The sequence below is a fragment of the Vicia villosa genome, linkage group LG3, assembly GCF_029867415.1.
Source record: "Vicia villosa cultivar HV-30 ecotype Madison, WI linkage group LG3, Vvil1.0, whole genome shotgun sequence".
In the NCBI taxonomy this organism is placed as follows: Eukaryota; Viridiplantae; Streptophyta; class Magnoliopsida; order Fabales; family Fabaceae; genus Vicia; species Vicia villosa.
In genome coordinates this window covers 42226886-42250259 of record NC_081182.1, presented here as the reverse complement: position 1 = coordinate 42250259, position 23374 = coordinate 42226886, and the positions used below count along the sequence as shown (strand labels likewise).

The window sequence follows — 23374 nt, the reverse complement described above, 5'->3', positions numbered from 1 at the left end:
ACATAAGCTAAAACGCTATTTGAAATAACGTCTGGAAAATAAGATATAAGCTAGTAAAATAAGCTATAAGCTCGTGATGAAAAGACCGTTATCAAACGGGTCTAAATTACCATATGAGCTTATAAAACATAAGACATAAGCTATAAGCTCGAAAAGATGTTGTACCAAACAGAGCCTTACATTATCATATAAGAACACAATTTATTTATAAATAAAAAATTTTAAAAAAAAAAATCTGAACACTTTAATATCCTTGAATTTAATTAGATACTCGTACTCTTATTAACCAAATAAATATTCTAATTCAATCCCACTACACTCTTAAATTTAAGGGGGAAAATTAAAAAAAAAAAAAATTAGACCAAGATAGATTAATATTTAATGAAAGAATTTTAGGATTTCCCTTCTAAATAAAATATAATTAAATATCCAATTTTGACCAAATTATTAATTAACCAATTAAATTTATATAAACCTAGAAAGAAAAGAGTAAAAAGAAAAAACCACATCACATCACATAGTCCAAAACCACGTTATTAACATTGCTTGGGTTAGATTATTCTGGTAATTATCAGATTAGACTTTTTGGAGAGTGAGCAAGTGTTGCTTGCTTAGTATCCAAGACTAAATCATAACATAATATAGAATCCAAATTAAGCTTCTTCTAAGATCTTTCAAATTGATGCATCAGAAAAAGTGAAGAAGAAGAAGGAGAAAATGGCGGAAGAAAAAGAATCAACGTCGATTCCTCTCAGTCAAGCTGATAATGTCTCTTGCGAAGATCCCGAAGATCCAGCTAAATCTCCACCTACCTCTCCCAACTCTTCTACTCGCAGGGTACAATTTTTCTGTATTCCCTTAAGATTTCAATTTCTTCAAATTAGGGTTAACTTAACTCTTCGATCTCGTTTATTCTACTGTATTTTTTATTAGGTTACTAATTAGTCAACCCAGAGTCTTAAGCATAATGAAATTGACTTTACTAGGGTTTTATCTTAGTGGAAGATGAAATGGATTGGACCAATTCATTAGTTGTGTTGTTTGTTGAGATACTATGTGGGTTATGATTATGAAGTTTATTTTCTAACTTGTTGCTAAGATTTTGTGGATTTTGCTTGCTCTTTGCTCAGATTAGCTAGATTGATCCAGGTACTGTTTCCCTTAAGTGTCCTTATTTGGAAAAAAAACTAAGTTTGTTAAAATAGTATACAACAAAAACAAGCCTTATCCCTCCAAGTGGGTTAAAATATTATACAACAAAAACAAGCCTTATCCCTCCAAGTGGGATCGGCTACATGAATCAACTTTTGCCATAATGTTCTATCCAGGACCATGTTTCTCTTATAGTCTTTCTAGGTCTTCCTCTTCCTCTAGTTGGTTGACTTCTCTCCTTACCCCAAAGTTTACAAGTCTTCTCACCCTAATCATTTAAGCCTATGTTTGGAATTTATTAAAAACCACGGTAGGAAATCACGGTGGTTAAAAGCTACCAATAGTAGCTTCTGAAAATCACGGTGGGAGGGCTCCAAACGTGCGGTGGCGGCAGTGGACCGTGTTACCAAACACACCATAAGTTTAGTTTCCTCCATCTTCTCTACTATAAGGGTTATCCCTACAATCTCTAATATTTTGTTCTCTAATCCTATTATGTCTAGTCTTACCACACATCCAATGCAACATCTTCATCTCTACTACACTTACTTTATTCTCATGTTGATCCTTAACTGCCCAACATTCTGTCTCGTACTACATCGCAGATCTTACTGCAGTTCGATAAAATTTTCCCTTCAGTTTGCACAGTACCTTTATGTCACATAAAATCCCCGAAGCTCTCCTCCATTTCAATGGTTTACATCCCTTCAATAGTGTACATGGTTTACATCCCTTCGATAGTGTATGTGAAGCATATTACAAAGCCATTAAAAATCGAAGCACGATTGTAATTGAACCTCCAATCCCTGTTTCCCTGCATTGTATAGGCCTCAGAAAGAAGCCAGTTAGCTGCTGGATGTGGGAAATCAAGGAATGATTCGGCACAAACATTTCCTCATATAAAAGTAGCTGTTTTTCTTTTTATGATACAAGTTCTATTGATGACTTTGAAGTTTACAGAAACTCAATTGTTAGCCAATATGCATTTAGTTTTGGCATGATATAATTTTTTTAGTCTCATATTATTTCAAGATAAAGTCCATCTATGTCTTGCTACTGACTCATTATCTGCAATTATTTCAGGCCTGCTGCTTTGTTCTTCAGAGTTGGGTCTCAAAGAAATTTATGACTGGAATGTAATGGACTAAACTACTTGCCAAGATAACTAATTGTTGCCATTACTGTAAATCTAACTATTCATTTAATTTTGAACTTGCAGTGTTGTTCTATTCCCAGTTGCAGTTACCTTTTTTATTACATGGTGGTTTATTCAGTTTGTTGATGGTTTCTTTAGTCCGCTATACTCTAGTTTTGGCATTGAAATATTTGGTGAGTAATTTTTTTCCCTCCAATATACATGGATTTGACTATTATATTTGCTCTCTTGAGAAGGTAAAAATGGGGTGAGTTTTTCCTTGTTATAGATGTCATAGATCCAAAACAATAAAAAGAAACAAATTGAACATAGTGCTTATACTTGTGATATCAAATATAATAGGTTATTCTTTTTGTTTTATCAATTGAGCATGAAAGTATTATTATCCTTTCTTCTTTGGGTTTAGTGGCTAATCTGGGAACTTGCAAAGCAATGTAAATGGCAACAGTGCATAAACTTGTTAATTCAATGATAACAGGTTAATTTATTGTTGAATAAATTGAGAGAAAAGGCATATTGTTTCTTACCCGGGTTTATTTGAATTGTAATCTAAATGTCTTAGAGGTTATGGTATCCTCACTTTTGTTTGTAGTTCTCCACTTGTCTCTTGTAAATTTATTTTCTTCAAAACATGTGTGTATGCACATTGCACAAGCATCTTCTACATTCTTTCTTTTTAATCCCTCTCGATGCATTGTATTAAGTTTGAAGGCTCTTGGTTTGTGGTGCAGGACTTGGTTTTATTACATCGCTAGCTTTTGTATTTGTTATTGGTGTTTTTGTTTCGTCGTGGATGGGGGCCACTGTCTTCTGGATTGGAGAATGGTTAATAAAGCAAATGCCCCTTGTCAGACATATTTATTCTGCATCCAAGCAGATTAGTGCTGCAATTTCTCCAGGTATGCTCTTCATAACAATATAGTTCGATTAGATTAGCCCAAAAAAGATTAAGATTAGTTAGATAGCGGAGTTTGAATTCACTTAGAGGTGATGAGTTATGCTATTTGCTTGTTGGTTACCTAGTGTTGTTACAATTGTAATAGAATGTCTTAAATGGTTTACACGGAAAAGTGGCCAGGGTGGCTGGTTCCTTGTTTATATGTTGACTTTATAGAGTGTATTTTATAAATTATTATACAAGGAGCTCATTTGAAAATATTACTTAGGCTCTGTTTGGAAAGTAGCGAGTAGATAACACATAAGTGAGCTGATTAAATTTGAAGTGTTTGGTGCATCTATGTTGTCGATGGTGCCACTTAAGTGTTCAATTGCGGAATTGCATAGAGGTGGCAGCGTCCACTGCAAAGCGCTCAGCCTGCAAGTCGTGTGGCGGTCCTGGCCATAAATTGTGGCCAAACCATAATTTTATGTTTACACATAGGTTAAGCATGCAAAATTCCTCAAATACCCGTCAGTTTTAACTGTTCAGTTTCTTTTTTAGGGTATATCAGTTATTTTGTTATATTATAAGCGACTTGTTTTTGGATCTGGATCCATAGTGGAAAAGAAAAAGTAATGAACATAACTATAACAAATCTAGGTTGTTCTCTAGTTATAGATATAAGGTGATTCTATGTGTGTGAGTATGCTGTGTGTTTTATAGCAAATGCTCTCTATTTTAAAATGAAGACATTAGAATTACTGCATTGATTATTTATAATGGAATGCTCACTTGGGGCAATAACATCAAACTTTCTTGGTAGATTTATTAGTTAAAGCAGTTAGAGTTACTTAGCAGTTGGGTGTTGGAATAATTAGAGAAATAAGACGTGTTGCCTATTAAATGGAAAGCAAGATTTAGAGTTGTTTTGTAGTCTTGTTTGTTTGAGAGTTGGGATCTTTGGGCATTGGTAGGTTTGTCGGCTCTTACATATGAATTCTATTATATGGTTGACGGCGAGCAGTGTTATCAAATATCCGCCATGGCAACGCTATGGCGGATATACATGGCAATTGTTGGGTTCGCTGTAATGGTAAATATTGGCCGGTAATGCGGGTTTTTCCGCCATAATCCCGCTATAACTGCGCCACAAAACGGTTGGTATGGCGGGATTTTGGCTCTCCGCCATCGACACCACTAACAGTGAGGGAACTTCTTATCTTAGTCTTATAATAAAATACTTGCTTCTATCAAAGGATGGCCAGCTGAAAGGAAATACTTTACTGTTTAGAATAGATCTTATTAGCTTTGACAACTTAAATGGTAATTGGTACTGGTAGGTAGGATCAGTTAGGCTCTTCATTTCTGAAATCAAGGCTCAATTCAAATTGTTTTCCCCTATCATTTTATTTTAGCTGTCAGTGATTTCTTGTAATTTTTATTTTTCGAATTCTTTACAGATCAAAATACCACTGCCTTTAAAGAGGTAGCAATTATCCGTCATCCGCGTGTTGGTGAATATGCTTTTGGCTTCATTACATCAACTGTTACTTTACAGGTACTTTGAACACACTGTATTTACTAAACAGTTTTTAGGCTTCCCTTTTTTAATGTTGATAAATAGACTTCATACACCTTTTGGCTAAGTGGAAGTAAAATAAAATATATAGAATGCAGGCTTAGCAGGAGGCACATAAATTTTAGCCTAGATGTGAATGATGAAAGTGAAACACATACAATACCAGATGTCTCATGATTTATGTATATTGAACCCATCATCCACCATATAATAGTAGGGGTGCAGAGGGACGCCATTAATAAGGGTATAGGTACATCTTACTGAAATTATCATTGCACATCTATAAAACTTGTAATATACTAATATTTAGGATTGACTGTTGGGAGTAAAGAGCCAACAAGAAAGAATGATCTGTGTTGCAAAAATGAAGTTGCTATGGTAGATACGTGGTCACATAAGGCAAGATTGAGAATATAATTAGAAACAGAGTCTGGGCAACAAAAAATCATAGAGCCTCATTTAAAGTTAAGCAGTGTGAAGAAGAAGACTACCAAGGAAAGTGATAGGCCAACTATTAAGAGGAATTTGGATTTAAATAATTTGTCATTAAATTGTTGCAGCATATCAATCTAATGCGTTTACATTTATATGTGTGCGCACCTGTGAGATTTGATGCAACATATACATCTTATGTGTTTGGATTTGTATATGTGCTCACCTCTTAGATTTTTTTTTGCTATTCGCACCGGTTTCGACCCACCACAGGTGGGCCACTAATCCGGCTCGTGCGTAGAGGCATGCGCACTGGCCAAACAAGATTGTTCCGCCTGGGAATCGAACTCGGTATTCCCCGAGTACGTCCTTGGACGGGGCTCCTTGCCAATGGAGCTCAACCGCTTGGTTTAGATTTACAGCAACGTAAAAGTCTAATGTGCCCTGTCTCGAGTTTATCCAGTATATCCATGATTAGTGGTGCTTTATGGTAGCCATTGTTTTAGAAGTTAATTTACTGAAAATATTTGGGCTTACGTTTATTTCATTTTCATCTGAAAGGTGCCTCATCATAATCTCATTATATTATGTGTGCATCCACCATTGAAATTGTGTTGTTTTCTGAGGTAACTACTAATTTCAATGCTTTGTTTTATATATTTGACTTTAGATTTTATCATTTTTCCTCCTTCCCAGCAAGAAAATGAAGACGAAGAGCTCTGTAGTGTTTTTGTCCCTACAAACCATCTGTACATTGGGGATATAATTTTGGTTAACTCCAAAGATGTAATAAGACCAAATCTTTCCATTCGAGAAGGCATCGGTAGGTTCTCTTTTTGATGACTGATTGGAAAGTACATTCTTCATGATGTAGTGATTCTTAAACTATTATTTAGGTAACATTTTCTTAATTTGTGGCTTAACATTTATTTGATGCTGATACAGAAATCATTGTTTCTGGAGGAATGACAATGCCACAGTTGATATCTCCCATTGAAAGAGTTGCTCGGCCGAATGAGAGAATATCTTTGAACAGAATTGGTTAAAGGAATGAAACCGCGGCTTAAGATTGATTTGTAGTTATCGTTCATTATACCATGCATGACTCATAAGTTGATGAGAATTGTATTCTGAACCTCCTTGTGATGGAGTTTGTATACGAAAGTTGTTATATATTTGTAGTTTCTATCGAAGTTGAAAAAAGAGCAAGATACAATGTAGTTATTACAATATTTTTATCATTTTCTTATACTTTCACTTCTTTTCTCCAATCGTTCATTCATCCTTTGAAGAATTATGCCATGTTTAGGGTTATGGGGTGAGGATAGATCACAACATATCAGACTTTGTAAGGTTTGAGTTTGGCTCATGTTTACTGATCTGGGTCTAACCCGATCACAACATATCAGACTTTGTAAGGTTTGAGTTTGGCTCATGTTTACTAATCTGGGTCTAACCCGATTTTAAAAGTCTGAGATGGTCTTTTTAAAAGTTTGGTTTGACTTTATAGTCGGTTTAAAAGTGTATTTTTATAAAGGTTGTTAAAAAATTGAATTTTAAATCTAAAGAACATGAAAAGATCAGGAAAAATATTGAATAATTATTTAATTAATTAATTATAAGTTTATAATTACGATTGAAATCTATAATATAAGAAAATTAATGAACGTGGAAAAGTCTCTAATACCTATTTGATTTTTTGCTACCACATTAAAATTGTGGTTATTTGGTCTTTGAACAATAAAGTTTTTAATTTTATTATTAAAATAATACAACCCATCGATTTTATCAAACTTACAAAATTTCTCTCTATTCTCTATTTTTGTTCTTTCTCTTTTATCACTTTCCCACTTCTTTCTTCCACAAAAAAAAAAACTATTATTAATTCATATAATTTTATATACAAAAAATGATATTTATGATTGAAATGTTTTTTATTCAAAAATAGTATACCGGAAAAATTTATTTAAAAAAATCTATTATTGATCTAAATATTTTTATATACGAAAATTTAATATTGATCTAAATATTTTTGTAAATGATACATAAACAAAAATAATATTTGTATACGGAAAAAATCATTTATTTACGAAAAATGGTATTTATGATCCAAATAATTTTTATTCAAAAATGGTATACGGGAAAAAATATATTATTGATCTAAATATTTTTATATACGAAATTTACTATTGATCCAAATATTTTTGTAAATGATACCTAAACAAAAATGAAGATCGTATACGGAAAAAAAAATCAATTATTGATCTAAATATTTTTATATACGAAAAATGTTATTTATGATCCAAATATTTTTATATACGAAAAATGTTATTTATGATCCAAATATTTTTTATTCAAAAATGGAATAGGCCAAAAAATTTATTATTGATCTAAATATTTTTATATACAAAAGTTTAACAATGATCCAAATATTTTTGTAAATGATACCTAAACAAAAATAATATTTGTATACGGAAAAAAATATTATTTACGAAAAATGGTATTTATGATCCAAATGTTTTTATTCAAAAAAGGTTTACGGGAAAAAATCTATTAATGATCTAAATATTTTTATATACGAAATTTACTACTGATTCAAATATTTTTGTAATGGATACCTAAACAAAAACGAATTTTGTTTACAAAAAAAAAATTATTATTAATCTAAATATTTTTACTTACGAGAAATGGTATTTAAGATCAAATATTTTTGATCCAAAAATGGTATACGAGAAAAAATCTATTACTGATCTAAATATTTTTATATACGAAAATTTAATATCGATCCAAATATTTTTGTAAATAATACGTAAACAAAAATAATAATTGTATACGGAAAAATCTTTATAACTTACGAAAAATGGTATTTATAATCCAAATATTTTTATTCAAAAATGGTATACGAGAAAAAAATATACAATTGATCTAAATATTTTTATATACGAAATTTACTAGTGATCCAAATATTTTTGTAAATGATACCTAAACAAAATTGAAGTATGTATATGAGAAAAAAAATCTATTATTGATCTAAATATTTTTATATACGAAAAATGGTATTTATGATCAAATAATTTCGATCCAAAAATGGTATACGGGAAAAAATCTATTGTTGATCTAAATATTTTTATATACGAAAATTTAATATTTATCCAAATATTTTTGTAAATGATACCGAAACAAAAATAATATTTGTATAAGGAAAAAATCTATTATTTACGAAAAAATGGTATTTATGAATCAAATATTTTTTATTTAAAAATGGTATACGGGAAAAAATTCACTATTGATCTAAATATTTTTATATACGAAATTTACTATTGATCCAAATATTTTTGTAAATGATACCTAAACAAAAATGAAGTTTGTATACGGGAAAAAATCTATTATTGGTTTAAATATTTTTATATACGAGAAATGATATTTATGATCAAATATTTTTCATCTAAAAATAGTATACGAAAATTTTTTATGATTGATCTAAATATTTTGATATACGAAATAATCAATTATTTATCTAAATATTTTTTTTAATATTTTATTTAAAATAAATGATGTACCCAAATGAGGATAACAGAATAGAACCCGTGCGTATGAACGGGTTTGTTACTAGTTATAATTATATTGCAATTAAAAAAAAAATTAAAAAAAAATAAAAAAAAATTGCCAAGTATATGTAGACAAAATGTTCTACACGAGGATAGTGAATTTTTAAATATTTTATTAATTCAAAGTTGCGGGAGATCGAACCGTGGTTCTCCCTACCAAATCCAGCGCCAATCACCACTGGACCAACTAACGATTGGTTGTGTCAAACATTTCTAAAAAATATTAAATTGAATTGAAATACATTTACATTGTTAGTTAATTAAATGGTCATGATGATTGATTTATACGGATACTGCATATCAATTCATATAAAAATGTTTTAATAATTTATTAATTGTTAATACATTATTATTATTATTATTATTATATATATATATATATATATATATATATATATATATATATATATATATATATATATATATATATATATATATATATATTGGTATATGAAGTTTTATAGATTTTTTGTTAGGTAATGGACTATCCCATTGTTCTCTCCACTAGTGTAAGTAATGGTCCATTTTCTAAAAGTTTTTAGGGTTTTTCTCCATTATTGTTCTCTCTCATGTTGTTATGTTCCATTATCCTAATCCTTCCTATGCACACCTCTTCCTTCCAAACATTAGGAAGTGTTTTCTTTTCCTTGTTCCTAGTTTTGTTGAAACTGAACCTTTTTTCCATAGCCCGATTATTCTAGATACGCTTCTGACGAGCCCTATGGTCCCTGTTCTTCTTATTTTTGTTAAGCAAATCTACTAAGATCTTGCAACCCGTTCTAATCTCAACATCTACAACCTTCATCTCCTTTGCAAGCTTAGTAGTAACATTGAGAATATTTTGACATTCGACTGCAGTGGAGTTATCGTCCCCCCTTTAGTTCCAAGTTTTCTTGGTAAGGCTAAATTTTATAGAGAATTTATTAAAGATTTCTCAAAAATCACAAAACCTTTATGCCAGGTAAGGTAGCATATGTATGAAGGGCTTCATGACTCTTAATGGTATTAGAGTGGTTCAATTAGTTTGTAATAATGTGTGATGCTAGTGATTTCGCTAATGGAGTAGTGTTAGGCTAAAACCATAACAAGGTATTACATTCCATTTAATATGCAAGTAAGACCTTGATTGAAGCCCAAATAAATTATACCACTATTAAAAATGAACTACTAGCTCTGATGCTTGTTTTTGAAAAGTTTAGATCCTATTTCGTGGGCACCAAAGTGGTCGTATACACTAATAATTTTACAATCAAGTGCCTGATAGCCAAAAAAGACGTGAATATGAGATTTATAAAATGGGTAATATTATTGTAATAGTTTGATTTAAAATTATATACAAAAGAGTTGTGGAGAATCAAGTGGAAGATCATTTGTCATGACTCCCATATGTCACATAACAATGGTAAGGTTGCATCTTCTGAAATCAAGTTACTATTGGCAAGTCGGGTGGTACAGATGTGGAGATTAAACATGATAAGCATCTACGTGACAGTCATAAGATATATTGAAGTTCATGAACCTAAAAAGGCTACTGAGAAGAAATCAAAGAAGAAAAACCTCTGAAGCTAGATATGTACGACGGGAACGGAGATCCATATGAACATATCGAACATATACATTATGTTTGATCATCACCATGCCAAGAATGGGGTGAAAGGAAAATTATTGGTGCTGACCCTCAAAGGGGAAGCTATGACATGGTTCAAAACCTTGTTTGATGGTTGTATAAACTCTTGGAATGGACTATGCGATTATTTTACGACTCAATTTACGACCCTAAAATGACAACCCATGACTATATGCATCCTCTAAGGAATCAAGCAGAAGAAAAAGGAAACCTTGTGGGAATACATTGACTGATTTACCAGGTAGCCTTCGAAGTAAGTGGATCAAATGACAACTTGAAGTGTTGGATATTCGATAAAGGATTAAGATAAATTATTTATTTTGCGAGAAGTTAGGACTTGAAGGTGTTAGAAGTATGAGTGACCTCCCCACTAGGGCCTAGTCGTACATTAAATTTGAAGAAAAACTCTTAGTAAAAGAGGTGGAAATGACTAACTAATGACTAACTAATGTTAGGAAGACAAAGAACGGGGTCCCCATGCCATATTTTCATCCAACATACTTCTCAATACGTCAAGAGAAAAGATCTTACAAGAATGGGATAACACTCATTTCAAGGACGTGGGAGAAAAAAACCTTTACCCCGTGAAAGAATCATCCAAAATTGATAAGACGAGATTTTGTCACTTCCACAAAAGCCATTGTTACAACGCATAGGACTGTGTACACTTGAAGTTCGTGATTGAGGAACTGATTAAGAAATTAAGCTTAAACAAGTACACCCAAGAAGACGGTAAAAGCAATTATCATGGAATAAAAGAACACTACAAGAGGCGATACGAATCAACATGAAAAAGGGATCCCCTCGCCGAGAGAAACATCCCAAAAAAAGACAACTGAGGTTACGACATATAAGTCAATGGAAGAAAAGATAGGAGTGAAAAAGAGGAAGAAAACCTAAGAGGAAAATGTCAATTTATATACTTTATTAGGGGAGGTTTTCCATGCTCAAAGACTCTATCCAAAGGGATAATCAAGAGATGGATTGCCGAGTTGATAGTAGTTAATAAGAAAGAAGATGTGGCCTCTGAAGTGAAGCCAAAAAGGCATATCCTTGGATTCAAAGATAGTGAGAAAGTGGGCAGTATCCAAAATGAGATTTTTTTTCCTAGTTATAACAACGATTATGACCAACTTTGATGTTTTAAGAATCCTTATCGGCGTGGGGAGCTCGTGTGATGTCGTGTATGCCAAGCTCTTTGAAAAGCTAAGATTAAAGAAAGAAAGGTTATCTATTTATACGAAATTCTACCTACATACCTTCATTGGCACGATAACCTGCCCATGAGGATTTTTAGAGCTCATGGCCTCACTCGAAGAAAGAAGAGACACTATGATGGTGGACCTATAGTTCTCGATAATTCCATTCAAAAGTGTGTACAACTACATTTTTGGTAGAAATTTTGCTGCAACACTCTACATCGTGGCCTCCCCAATTCACTTAAAGATAAAATACCCCCAATGTCCATGATTTAACTGTGATAATATATGTCGACCTATTTGGAGCCAAACAAATACACAAAGCTCTGTAGCACAACCATGACTTGACGTAGATTGGTAAGGAGAAAGAAAATGCATTGGAAATTAACGTTACCAACCTTTGTAAACACTTGTAGATAATCATCATAGTGGAGGACCGACATCTCTTAACTGGTACTATATGAAGTATTATAACTTGATGGATCCAAGTGACGACGTATCGCACCGCGAAAAAATACAGAGTCCTCATCGAAGTTGATTTATCCCAAAGGGAAGGGGAAACATCAAGAAAACCCCAAAAAGTGAAGAAAATTGTCTCTCAACCAAATCCGGGTTCGGGAGTTAATTATGAAAGGGGAAGATATTATCACCCCCTCACATCCATTGTACTCAGTGGGAACCGTTTTGCTCGATCTATATGTGAGGATGTTATTTAGGGTTTACTTGTTGTTAAAGATGGATTTAATTAGGGAGAAAGGTTTTAAATTAGTGTGCTTGCCAATATTTATTGAATCTTATGCCTACATATCCTCAATGTGCAATGAAGAAATCAGAGCTCCGTAGTTCGTCTAGAAAATATTTATTTGTTGGTTGTTTTTAGTGGACGGTGTTAACATTCACGTTCTAGCATTACGTGTTGCTGCTCGTGTGTGGAGTCTTATGTGTTACATATGTTTCATTTAAGAATACTTTCAAATCCCTTAGCATCTTGTGAGAAGAATCCAAATCCCTGTTCATATTATCGAGGGAAAATTAATTGTCAAACAATGCCTTTCAAACTGATATCAACGCGTTATACCTTTCTCTTATCCATTGAGTTAACTCCATCGCTTTCTCTGCTAATAGGCAAAGATATCTGTATGTTTGCATCTCATAAAAGATTTCCCTTATGAGATTATCCGATCTGATAATATAAGTGAAAAGTTGACCTCTTTCAATAACAATATCCTTAAGACACTCCTTAAACATCTATTTGTCCTTCCGAAGACATTCTGATGCAAATATGTCCTCTTTACATGCATATGTAAAAGCCAAAATAGCAGAAGCCTGGCGTATCTAATATGACATTTCTTGAATTCCTTCATGACGAACGACTTAGTCCTTGTTCGAGAAATATGTGTAGTCTTCTTAAAAAATTTGATGGTGTTACCTATCCTTTTGAGGACCAGAGTGTACCAAGAGCATTAGTGACGAATTTGTGAGGTTCAACTACGAGCTTCCCTCATGGTCCAACCTTTATGAATCTGGTCCCACACACCAATGCCTTTTTAAGACCAACTCACCAGCCAAAAGGACTCTATCAACATCTCCCATCAACGGGCTTTCATCAGTTACCCTTGGTGACGGGCTTAAGACATCCTCCCTAAAGGCCAACTAGAATAATTCCATATCACGAATCGCTATATGAAATGAGGATCTAAAGAGGTCGAAGCAACATGGTTTCCCGGGAAGTGGGCTCTTTCTAAAATCAGTAAGGTAGCGACTTTGGAATATGAAGGAGTAACTCTAAATACCCTATTCATATGAAGCATCATTTTGTAACATCTTATCTTATCTACAAATAGAAGGGAACAATAAAAATAGCGAGAATATCCAATTTAGAATAACGTAAGAGGAAAAAGAGAAGCCTTTCATCCCCTTTACAAAAGATAATATGTCTCTCCTCTTTAGCGGTGGCCTCCGTTAGAAGGTGACTCTCGATGTATCGTCTCTTCTACTACTTCAACCCATCTATAGAAGGCCTGACACCGTCAACAAAGTCCAAACCTTTCCAAAAGACCACTCGTTTATTTTTTAAGTAGGTCTCCTCTTAAGATGGATCATTAGGAAGGTAGGCTTAAGTTCCCGATCAAGCCCATAAGTAATTGTGACGTTAGAATTTAGGGAATTTATAAGAGTATTTTAGAGGTATACCAAGTTGAGCATCACAAATACATGCATGAGAAACCCTAGTGAGGGGCATTACTAGGTAATACTGGCCCTTTAAGTTATTCATATTGTCAATATACACCTCGAGCATCTTCCCACCCTACTTGAGGGAAGAATAAACTTTGGCCCTGTCCCAGGTTGGCTGAGTTACACTGAATATTGAAAAAGGTGGAAAAATAACGTCAATATTGGCACACCCCTCTTATATTCATACAAATATTTGAAGACCTTGACATATGCCTAACTTACCCTATGCAATTACGAAAGAGCAATCCCCATGTGGTTAAAAACCACCACCTTAATATCGTTGAAAAGAAGCCAAAAGCCTATACGAGAGAATAAGCATTTATGAAGAGGAATAGCACATATGTCGTACATACTACACAATCTTTCACCCTCTTCTAAGGAGAGCACTCATATTCGGAAGAGGAACTTACTTCAGTAAAAGCATGGTTTATACCCCCTTACCGGAAAAAAAAACTAAAATGGTGCCTAGCGTCTCACAATCCACCCTTTGTTGGGTCTTCGATTCTAAAATCTCGGTCGACCGAACAATTACTTCGGTCCATCTCAGGTTCATTCCAACACATAAAAAAGAATGATCGTGAGTATAATCATGTGACTAATATTTTAACCACCACATTATTTCGCTGTTAGTGGGGTCATAACCAAAATCATGATGATGATGCATCCTAATATAAGTTTGAGTTTTTTGTTTTTTCTTGAAGGTACCTATGTCAAGTGGATTTGTCAAAGTAAAGTTGAGAAAGCAAAGCCATTAGCGATTTCCGTAGGATCAAGACCATCAACTACCCATTCATCTTTTACAACAATATTTATTTTTAAATCCTCCATATCAATCTTTGTCAAAAAACAAATCTTCCATAACAATCTCTTCAGGAACCCTAACGAACAATAAACAAACAAAGCAAAAAGAGGGCAAAGTCATTTACTTTAAGAGAAACAACTCCCGATACACATAAGAATCAAGTAACAGGAACACCCCAAAAAGATGTCAAAACATAAGAATAAGACCCGGATGAAGAAAAGTTATGGAATATGGAGTTGTACATTTGACAAGACAACTTAAGAGTATTTTAAGTATCACGGGCAATGAGGGTGAAAAAAAATCTAATTTACCATGACTTTCATGTATTAACTACAAACAACCACATGGTCGATGATCAACGATTTAAGAAAATGTGCCTTCATCATTGACAATATTGATTCAAACTTGATTCCTGCAACACTCAAGTGTCATAAAAAGTTCATCTAGGCCTCTAGAATCAAAGCTATATGTAGAACTTGCAGTGCAAAACATTTTGATGAAAATATAAACATTTAATTAGCATGTTCCCAAGACCACCTACTCCCATTCAATAGACTTTTTCGCTCCCCTTCTCCAAGTCAAAGACCTACACAAATAATCCAAGACGACGAAGAAGAGTGACGGGTGGCCGACCCTAAATCTTCTAATGCAATATTTGCTTCACATGTGATAACAAGGACTTAGGAGTAACTATTCTGAGACGACTAAAGGCTCATTAAGACAAACCAAATTACAAGGACCCAACCCAACACATCGTCACATAAAGCTACCAAACAAGAGAAATTTCACCAAAAGGGTCTCAGACATGGTCCGAGCTGCAAATCCACTACTCACTTCAGACATCTCCCCACGACGCACGCGACACGCCATACATACCATTGATCCGTCATTTAGTGACCGAAACAATTTTTATAAAATATATTTAAACTCTATTTCTATTTTCTTTTTAAAATATATTTTATTTATAAAAATGTAAAAACAACACCTAAATTTGTTTAAAGTGAACATTTAGAGCGTGGCACAAAATTGTTAATGATTTATTTATTTGGTGACTTTTAACAAGCTCGATAGAGTGCGGAGCGTGGAGGAAGTGTACAAATACAAACTACAAAGTACAAAGTATTAGCGGTGTTTATTTGTTTACTATCTATCTGAGCCCGAAGAGGAAAAAAAAAAACCCAAAACTGTAAAACCCTAGAAATTTGAGATTCTCAATTTCAATCTCAAATTCTCAATTTCAGAGTTTGGGATTGAGAGACGAAGCTGCCATGGATTTCGACGAGTACGATTATCTGGAGAAGACTGTGGAGGAGGAGCTAGAAGAGAAAGATTCTTCTAAGAAGGGGAGGGAGAGTAGCGACAGGACCGAACGGAGCTACAGAAAGCGCGATGAGATCGAAGAGGGCGCTGAATTGAAGAGGAGCAAGAGGTCCAGTGGCGACGACGATGAACATGTCTCCAGGAAGGATAGGGATCGGGATGATGACCGCGACAAGGAGCGTCGTAGGAGTGGCAGGGATAGGGATAGGGATAGAGACGGTGAGAGGAGTAGCAGAGACAGAGACCGAGGCCGAGACAGGGAGAAGGATGGGGATAGGGAGAAAGATAGGAGAGACAAGGATAGAGATAGGGAAAGGAGGGACAGGGAGAGGGAGAAGGAGAAGGAAAAGGAGAGAGAAAGGTCCCGGAGAAGCAAGAGTCGTTCCGAGCGGGAAAGAGAGATAGAACGGGAGGAAAGAGAGAGGTCTCGGAGAAGCGGAAGTCGTTCTGAACGAGATAGAGAGAAGGAACGGGAGGAGAGAGACAGGTCTCGGAGGAGCAGAAGTCGTTCTGAGCGTGATAGTGTTAGAGAACGGGATTTTGACATGAGAGATAGCCGGTAACACACTTTCCCGTAACTTAATCTTCATTCCTGTTTGTTAATTTTGTTTTTGACATAAACTTTTTGCTTTGTTTTTGGGTAGTCGTAGCTTTGCAAGTGTTTTCGGCTTAGGTTTAGTTGTTAGCTTGTGGTGAAAATTGTTAAATTTGATTGGTAAATGAGCAACTGTGCTGTTTATCAGATATGCCACAAGTAAATTGACTGTTTATTTGATGCACACTCCTTACGAATGAATTTTATTGCGCTGCAACATTACTTGGCTTAACCATGTTCCTTTTGCTCCCCGGTTATTCAATTCTTTAATGCAATTTTTGACAAGCATACGGCGTATCATTGAAAACTGTCACCACCCGTTAGATTCTGTGAAACCCCGTTTATTACTTTATACCGCGTTATTTATCATCCCAGCCATACATTATGTCCATCTAGTTATCCATTTCCGGAACAACACAACCATACCACCAGGTGGGTTAGATGTAAAAAGACCACATCCCATTTTTAACTAACAATGAAATTATATTTTCACAGAACATTCATTCATAATCTACCCAAATAAACTAGTAAATAGTGATTTCATTTAATAGATAAATTGATTCTATAGGTTCATTGGCTCTACAACCAACCATGACTGATTTTATGGTGTATCCTTGTTAAATGGACACCATCAAAATGTTTTGCTATATTATGATTAGTCAGTGCTCAAGTTATCACACATAATCTGAGGAATATGTATGGAAATATGCAGTTCTGCAAACAATGATTGCAAATAGAGAATTTTCAGCAGCTGTATTTGCCCAAAATTTTGTACACTGCCTCAGTCATCAAGCGCGCAAACTAGGTCCTGAAGTTGGGCCAAAGTAAATGCAGGGTCCTGAAGTTGATTTCCGATCACCTGGGGCCAGGCTTCACCATAATAAGCTTTAAGAGGGACTGGATGGCTCAAGTCAGCTGTGTGGTTTTTGCAGCAGCAACTCATGGGTTCCTATGATTCTTGAGATACCTCAGCGTGATCTTGAGTTCTTGACTGCCTTTCTATGATTCTCCAGTGGTCATGACATGAACTGGCTTGATTTGTTCACTGCAAATTGATCTCATGCTGGGCTTTATTGGCATATTGCTAGGGCACCCTCTATTTAACTTTAGAAAGTAGGATCATGCAAATAGTTGGCTCCAAATCTGTACAATTTTAGATTTGTTATCATGGAAGGGGAGGAGATGCCCTTTGAATCAGTCATGTGAGTTCCATCCTAGAGATTCTTAATCTTGTTGCTGATGAAGTCCTTTAGAAATTTTCCTGGTTGCAATAATGGTCTCAACCGGGTTTCTTTATTTTTGAAAACCCACTTGCAGCCTGGAGGAGAGGAAATAGAGACCAGGTCTGATTTTGAAGCAACATGTCATATTCTTTCATGGCTGTAAACCAGTGAGGTTCTGCCAAAGCTTGCTTATCTGTGCTTGGTTCTGTGCGTTCCTTTAACAAAGTAGGCACCAATCAGGGATGGGAAATGCCATTCTCTGCTCTAGTCTGCATGGTTGCGAGTGTTAATTTGAGAGTATAACAATAGATTCTGAAGTGATGACTACAATTAAAATTTTGAGACCTTTACCTTCTCAAGATTACTGTTTTGGGCTTAATATTAGCCAAGTAGGTTTAGGTTTATGCTTGTTTGAAGTAACTTTAATAAGAAAATGAGAGAAATTCAAGAACAAAATGAGGAAGTTGGAAGAGAGAATTTGAGAGAATCTGGACTATAGTATAATCAACGAGTATGTTTTCATTACATTAGCTGACTGAACCGAAATGAATCATGTAGAGAGGCACAACTCTCGTCAACGTTGCTGTTACTTAATTTTTGCTAGAATTCAGTTAATCTTACAATTTAGTATACTAACAACACTAGGTTAAAAACTATACACGTATACAAATAAGCTACACAGAATTCTAAGTATGAATTATTACAATGTCATGAATTATACAATCTGAACTCTGAATATCAGGTTCGAATTTGCTGAACTTTTCTATGCATGTAATGGCTGTATTTTAATGTGAATTGCAGGAGACTTAGGGAGAAGAAGGAAGCTGTGGAGCCTGAGGCAGATCCAGAAAGGGATCAAAGAACTGTTTTTGCCTATCAGGTTATTTGGTTGGCTCTTTCTGTTTGTCTTGGATTATTTGATCTGATATGAGTATTTGGTGTCCTGTTCTGATTATTGCCAATGTGTTGTGATGATTTCAGATGCCCTTAAAGGCAACAGAAAGAGATGTTTATGAATTCTTCTCAAAAGCTGGCAAGGTCAGTTGATTTTCATTAATTTATTATCTGTTTTTACTATTTAAAATTTGTGAGGTAATTAGTGTTTCCATTGGAACTTTCTGTGGCTCGAGTGTATATACTGTGCACTGCAAACATATATTATTATTTTATGATATTTCACTTAATATATGATTGAGTGTGTTAACACCGACACTTCTAAGACATTTCTAAGATGTGTCAGGTGTCCCACATTTCCTTAAATTATTAGTGGTGTCAGTGTCCGTCTGTGTCAGTGCTTCATAGATCCCCTTCTCCAGTTTCAAGTTATCTAGCGACTGTATTGTGCTCAACATTCTGTATCAATATGGGGAGTGCACTAGTGGTTGTTAAATTTAAATATTTCCATCTCCTGGATGTAGGCTATGTTTGGCCTGACTTATTTTGGCATTAAAAACTACTTTTAAGTTAAACCAAAAAAAGAACATTAGAAATAAAAATAAGGTTGTTTTGTAAGTTTTTTAGCTTAAAAGGTATTTTTATATAGAATTTGAGTATAATAATAAAAAAATAGATAAAATATCAAAGGTTTTCTACTTGATTTGACAAGTTCTTTATATCTAGTTTTTATTTATAAAAGATAAGTTCCTTTTTTAAATATGATCTTTTTAAAGATTATGTTTGGCCTAGCTTCTTTTAAGGAGAAGTTAAAAAAAGTCAAGCCAAATTGAGCTGTAGTTGTTTGGTTCCTTGGTGTGAATGTCTTGTATCTTTACTTTGTCTAGTGATATTTACTCAATTATTTTTTATTTCTGATGTACCTCGTTTCACTCTTCAAATTGAGCTGTAGTTGTTTGGTTCCTTGGTGTGAATGTCTTGTATCTTTACTTTGTCTAGTGATATTTACTCAATTATTTTTTATTTCTGATGCACCTCGTTTCCAGGTGAGAGATGTTCGTCTGATCATGGATAGGAACTCAAGACGATCTAAAGGAGTTGGGTATGCTCTTAATTGTAAAATATTTTATTTCACTCTTCATATGCATGCACTATTGTGGTATTAGGATATCAACTTTCAAGAATCATGTTTAACTGTACTCTTAAATGAACTAGCAATGCGATAATGATGAGGGATGATGGGAATACCTTGCACACATGTTTATTCAATTCATGCTGCGTACACAAGGTAGATGACATGATCCTGGTTTTATTTTGGTCCATTCCCAATTTGTTTCCTCTATGTTGACATACACACACAGTGAGGATTTCTTTCTTATGTTGTTGAGCCTTTTCAGTTTATGTCACTTGAACTGATTATGAGGTATATTATCTTGATAAGTGCGGGGAGGAAGTTTTATCCTGCATTTCCTTCCTTCTTTTATTTCTCCTCTTTTTTTGGGGGTGGGAATAGCCAGTTGGATGTGATGCTCATGAAATTGGTTTGTTTGTCTCTTAGAATTGATTTGACTAGTGAGACACAATATTTCGTCAGCTTTAAGTTGGTTATGTTTCCTGAAAAATGAATTTTTCTTGCACACAAGTGAAGATGAATTGCTGGTTTCCTAATCCTCCCAATCTTGTTAGTTTAATGCAGTCTTTCCTCTCTAATTTGGTCTTTTCTTATTATTTCTTGATTGAAATATATTTTTCAGTATATGTTTTTTACCATCAGACTAACACTTTCTTATCATGAGTCAGATACATCAAAAGATACTCTCTGGTTGAGCTGTCTTCACTAGAGTTTTTGTTTCACTACATCTCTTAGCTATGCTTTGTAAGTTTTGATTGCAACTGTTTGGATATTGTAGTTCTGAAAAGTTGATGCAAGTATTTGATGAGGTTGCAGGTATATTGAATTTTACGATGCAATGTCGGTGCCGATGGCAATTGCTCTCTCTGGTCAACTTCTTCTTGGACAACCTGTAATGGTCAAACCTTCTGAGGCTGAAAAGAACCTAGTTCAATCAAATACTACTACTGGGGCTGCTGGTGTGGTCGGACCATATGGAGCCGTGGACAGAAAACTGTATGTGGGGAACCTTCATTTCAATATGACTGAGAGCCAGTTGAGAGAGGTAATTTTGTTTTTTCTGTCCAGTGAATCTTGTCAGTGCCATCCATTGCTATGAGTTTGAAATGACAGGGCTAAATGATTTTTTGAAAATATACCCGTCAAAACAACGAAATATAGTTTTCTTCTGAATTGATTTAGCCAGATGTCAGACTTTAACTAAATAAGAATGTTTTGTTTGATAATTTGTCCCTGATCAGCTTCTGACTTTTTTTTTTAAAATTTTAGATTTTTGAGCCATTTGGTACTGTGGAGGTTGTGCAACTGCCTCTTGACCTGGAGACAGGACATTGCAAGGGTTTTGGATTTATTCAAGTTCGTTACCGACACTTCACTTAATTTTTTTTTGTTTCTGATAAAATACTGTTACTTACCCTTTTCCCTTATCAATCCTTGTACAGTTTGCCCACCTAGAGCATGCCAAAGCTGCCCAGAGTTTAAATGGAAAATTGGAAATTGCTGGCAGAACTATCAAGGTAGATTTGTTCACCTTGGTTTATATTAACTTTTTCTGTGTGGGTCTTTTTGCCTGTCCTTATATTTGTAACTAATGTTGTTTTTCAAACAGGTTTCATCTGTAGCAGACCATGTTGGAGGCCAAGATACAACAGCAAAATCTGCAGATTTTGATGATGATGAAGGCGGATTGGTAAGTCTACACATAAAACTAAATGAATAGCTTCCACAGGACAATGTGTCACTTAAATCTCTATCTCTTCATACAATAAATATACTTAGGTTGATGATTATTATTTTTTTTTGGAGTAAAGGTTGATGATTATTTACTCAGCTTGTTAGGGCTATTGACAAGTTGTTTATTTCAAATCTTCATTATTATTTTAGTAACTGTAAATTCTAGCTTAATTGTTTATATAGACTTGGCAAGTGTATTGAAGTTTTAGTTCTATTGAGTATTGGCGATGTTTTAGTCAGAAACTGCAACTTTTGCCCCCTATCTTGGGCTGAGTGTTTGTATTGAAGAGCTGCTATGGTCACTTTTCCTACCGGGGTTCTTTTATTTCAATTCATTTCCCAGTTACGAGGTCCGTTCTCACTTATCTTGCTTTTTCTTACTTTTATACAAACAGGCTTTAAATGCCCAATCAAGAGCATTGCTTATGCAGAAGTTGGATCGCTCTGGAATCGCTGCAAGGTTCATCTAAATATTTTACTCTTATATTCTTTAAATATGCCCATTATCTTAACATATTCCAAAATCTGCAGCATTGGCTTACCCATGAATGGTTCAGTTCCTGCCCAGCAGGCTATTAGTTTGCCTATTGGTAATCCTGGATTAATACCAGCACTAGCTCTACCAACTCAATTTATGCCTACCCAAGTGGCCGAACCTGTAGGAACCCCCAGCAACTGTTTGCTGTTGAAGAATATGTTTGATCCAACCACTGAGGTTAGTAGTTTTAACTGATTGATTACAGTCTAGTATATAGTTTCATTTAACTGAATTATTACTAATATCCGTTATTACGATCTGCAGACAGAGCCAGATTTTGATCTAGACATCAAAGAAGATGTAGAAGAAGAGTGTTCTAAATATGGGCGGGTGAAGCATATCTATGTCGACAAGTAAGTTTGCAAATTAGTGCACTCATATACTTGTACTCCATTCCATATATTTTTTATTTCCAATATCATTTTGTGCATAGCTGCGATTTTATTAATTGATTCAATTTTGTATACAGGAATAGTGCAGGTTTTGTATATTTGATGTTTGAAACAGTGGAAGCAGCAAGTGCTGCTCAGCGTGCGATGCACATGCGGTGGTTTGCACGCAAAATGATTTCAGCTATATACATGGTAAGCATAAGTCTATTATCCTGCTCCATGCCCCTTTTCCTTCAAACAAGAATTTTAATGATTTTTTGTTGTTGTTGCAGCAACCTCAGGTATATGAAGCTAAGTTTAAAGGGGTTGTGTGAAGAACTGCTTCCAGGCTTTTTGTGACTCTTAAAGACAACATTCTGCTTATTTTTCTCATACTTCAAAGGTGGAGTTTAAGTTTATGAATTCAGATTGGTGACTTGTATCATTAGATGTATGATTACAGAAATTCAACTGTGGTGATAGTCATGATTAATAATTGACTATTTTGTATCTTAATGTATTTTATACACTGTTTTCGACTCTATTCTACTCGTGGTTACAATACTCACTCACGATGTGGGAGTACTATTTTCTATATTTATTGAACAGCCAAGGTGTAAAATTTGCGATGGTAAAATGTAGTATAGAGATTTTGCCAGTGGTGTCTAATTTAAGAGGCTTCAAAAAAGAGAGAAAAAGAGGAAGGGTTGAGAAAGTGGCGACATTTTCTTTTCATTCAATCATTTTCTTTTTTCAAAGTTCTGCCCTTCTCGTTTAAATTTTTAAACACTCAATTTATTTTATCATTTGTTCTTAGTAGGGATGAATACGATAGAATTAAAGAATGCACAGTTGCAAAAGACATATGAAATGCTATCAAAATCCATCATGAAAGCA

General features: G+C 34.4%; 2 protein-coding genes across 3 annotated transcripts; both read left to right on the top strand.

Moving 5' to 3' along the window:
- Positions 1 to 540: 540 nt before the first annotated feature.
- On the top strand, positions 541 to 6456 carry LOC131661153 (protein LIKE COV 2-like). Of its 2 annotated transcripts, none has more exons than XR_009301123.1 (7): positions 541 to 837; positions 2236 to 2288; positions 2372 to 2481; positions 3040 to 3207; positions 4649 to 4746; positions 5870 to 6022; positions 6145 to 6456. XR_009301123.1 is itself a non-coding variant. In XM_058930585.1 (7 exons), exons 1-7 carry the CDS (start codon positions 718 to 720, stop codon positions 6243 to 6245), a joined length of 777 nt encoding a protein of 258 aa, XP_058786568.1. In that variant the 5' UTR covers positions 545 to 717; the 3' UTR covers positions 6246 to 6456. The 2 variants fall into 2 exon arrangements, 1 of the variants encoding a protein (XP_058786568.1); XM_058930585.1 differs by having other exon boundaries at positions 545 to 837; positions 5896 to 6022.
- A 9320-nt stretch (positions 6457 to 15776) lies between these two features.
- On the top strand, positions 15777 to 23021 carry LOC131661152 (uncharacterized). The gene is made up of 13 exons (XM_058930584.1): positions 15777 to 16549; positions 18610 to 18688; positions 18790 to 18846; positions 19749 to 19804; positions 20651 to 20879; positions 21104 to 21190; positions 21277 to 21351; positions 21444 to 21524; positions 21964 to 22028; positions 22100 to 22283; positions 22371 to 22459; positions 22576 to 22690; positions 22771 to 23021. Exons 1-13 carry the CDS (start codon positions 15939 to 15941, stop codon positions 22810 to 22812), a joined length of 1770 nt encoding a protein of 589 aa, XP_058786567.1. The 5' UTR covers positions 15777 to 15938; the 3' UTR covers positions 22813 to 23021.
- The last annotated feature ends 353 nt before the right edge of the window (positions 23022 to 23374 follow it).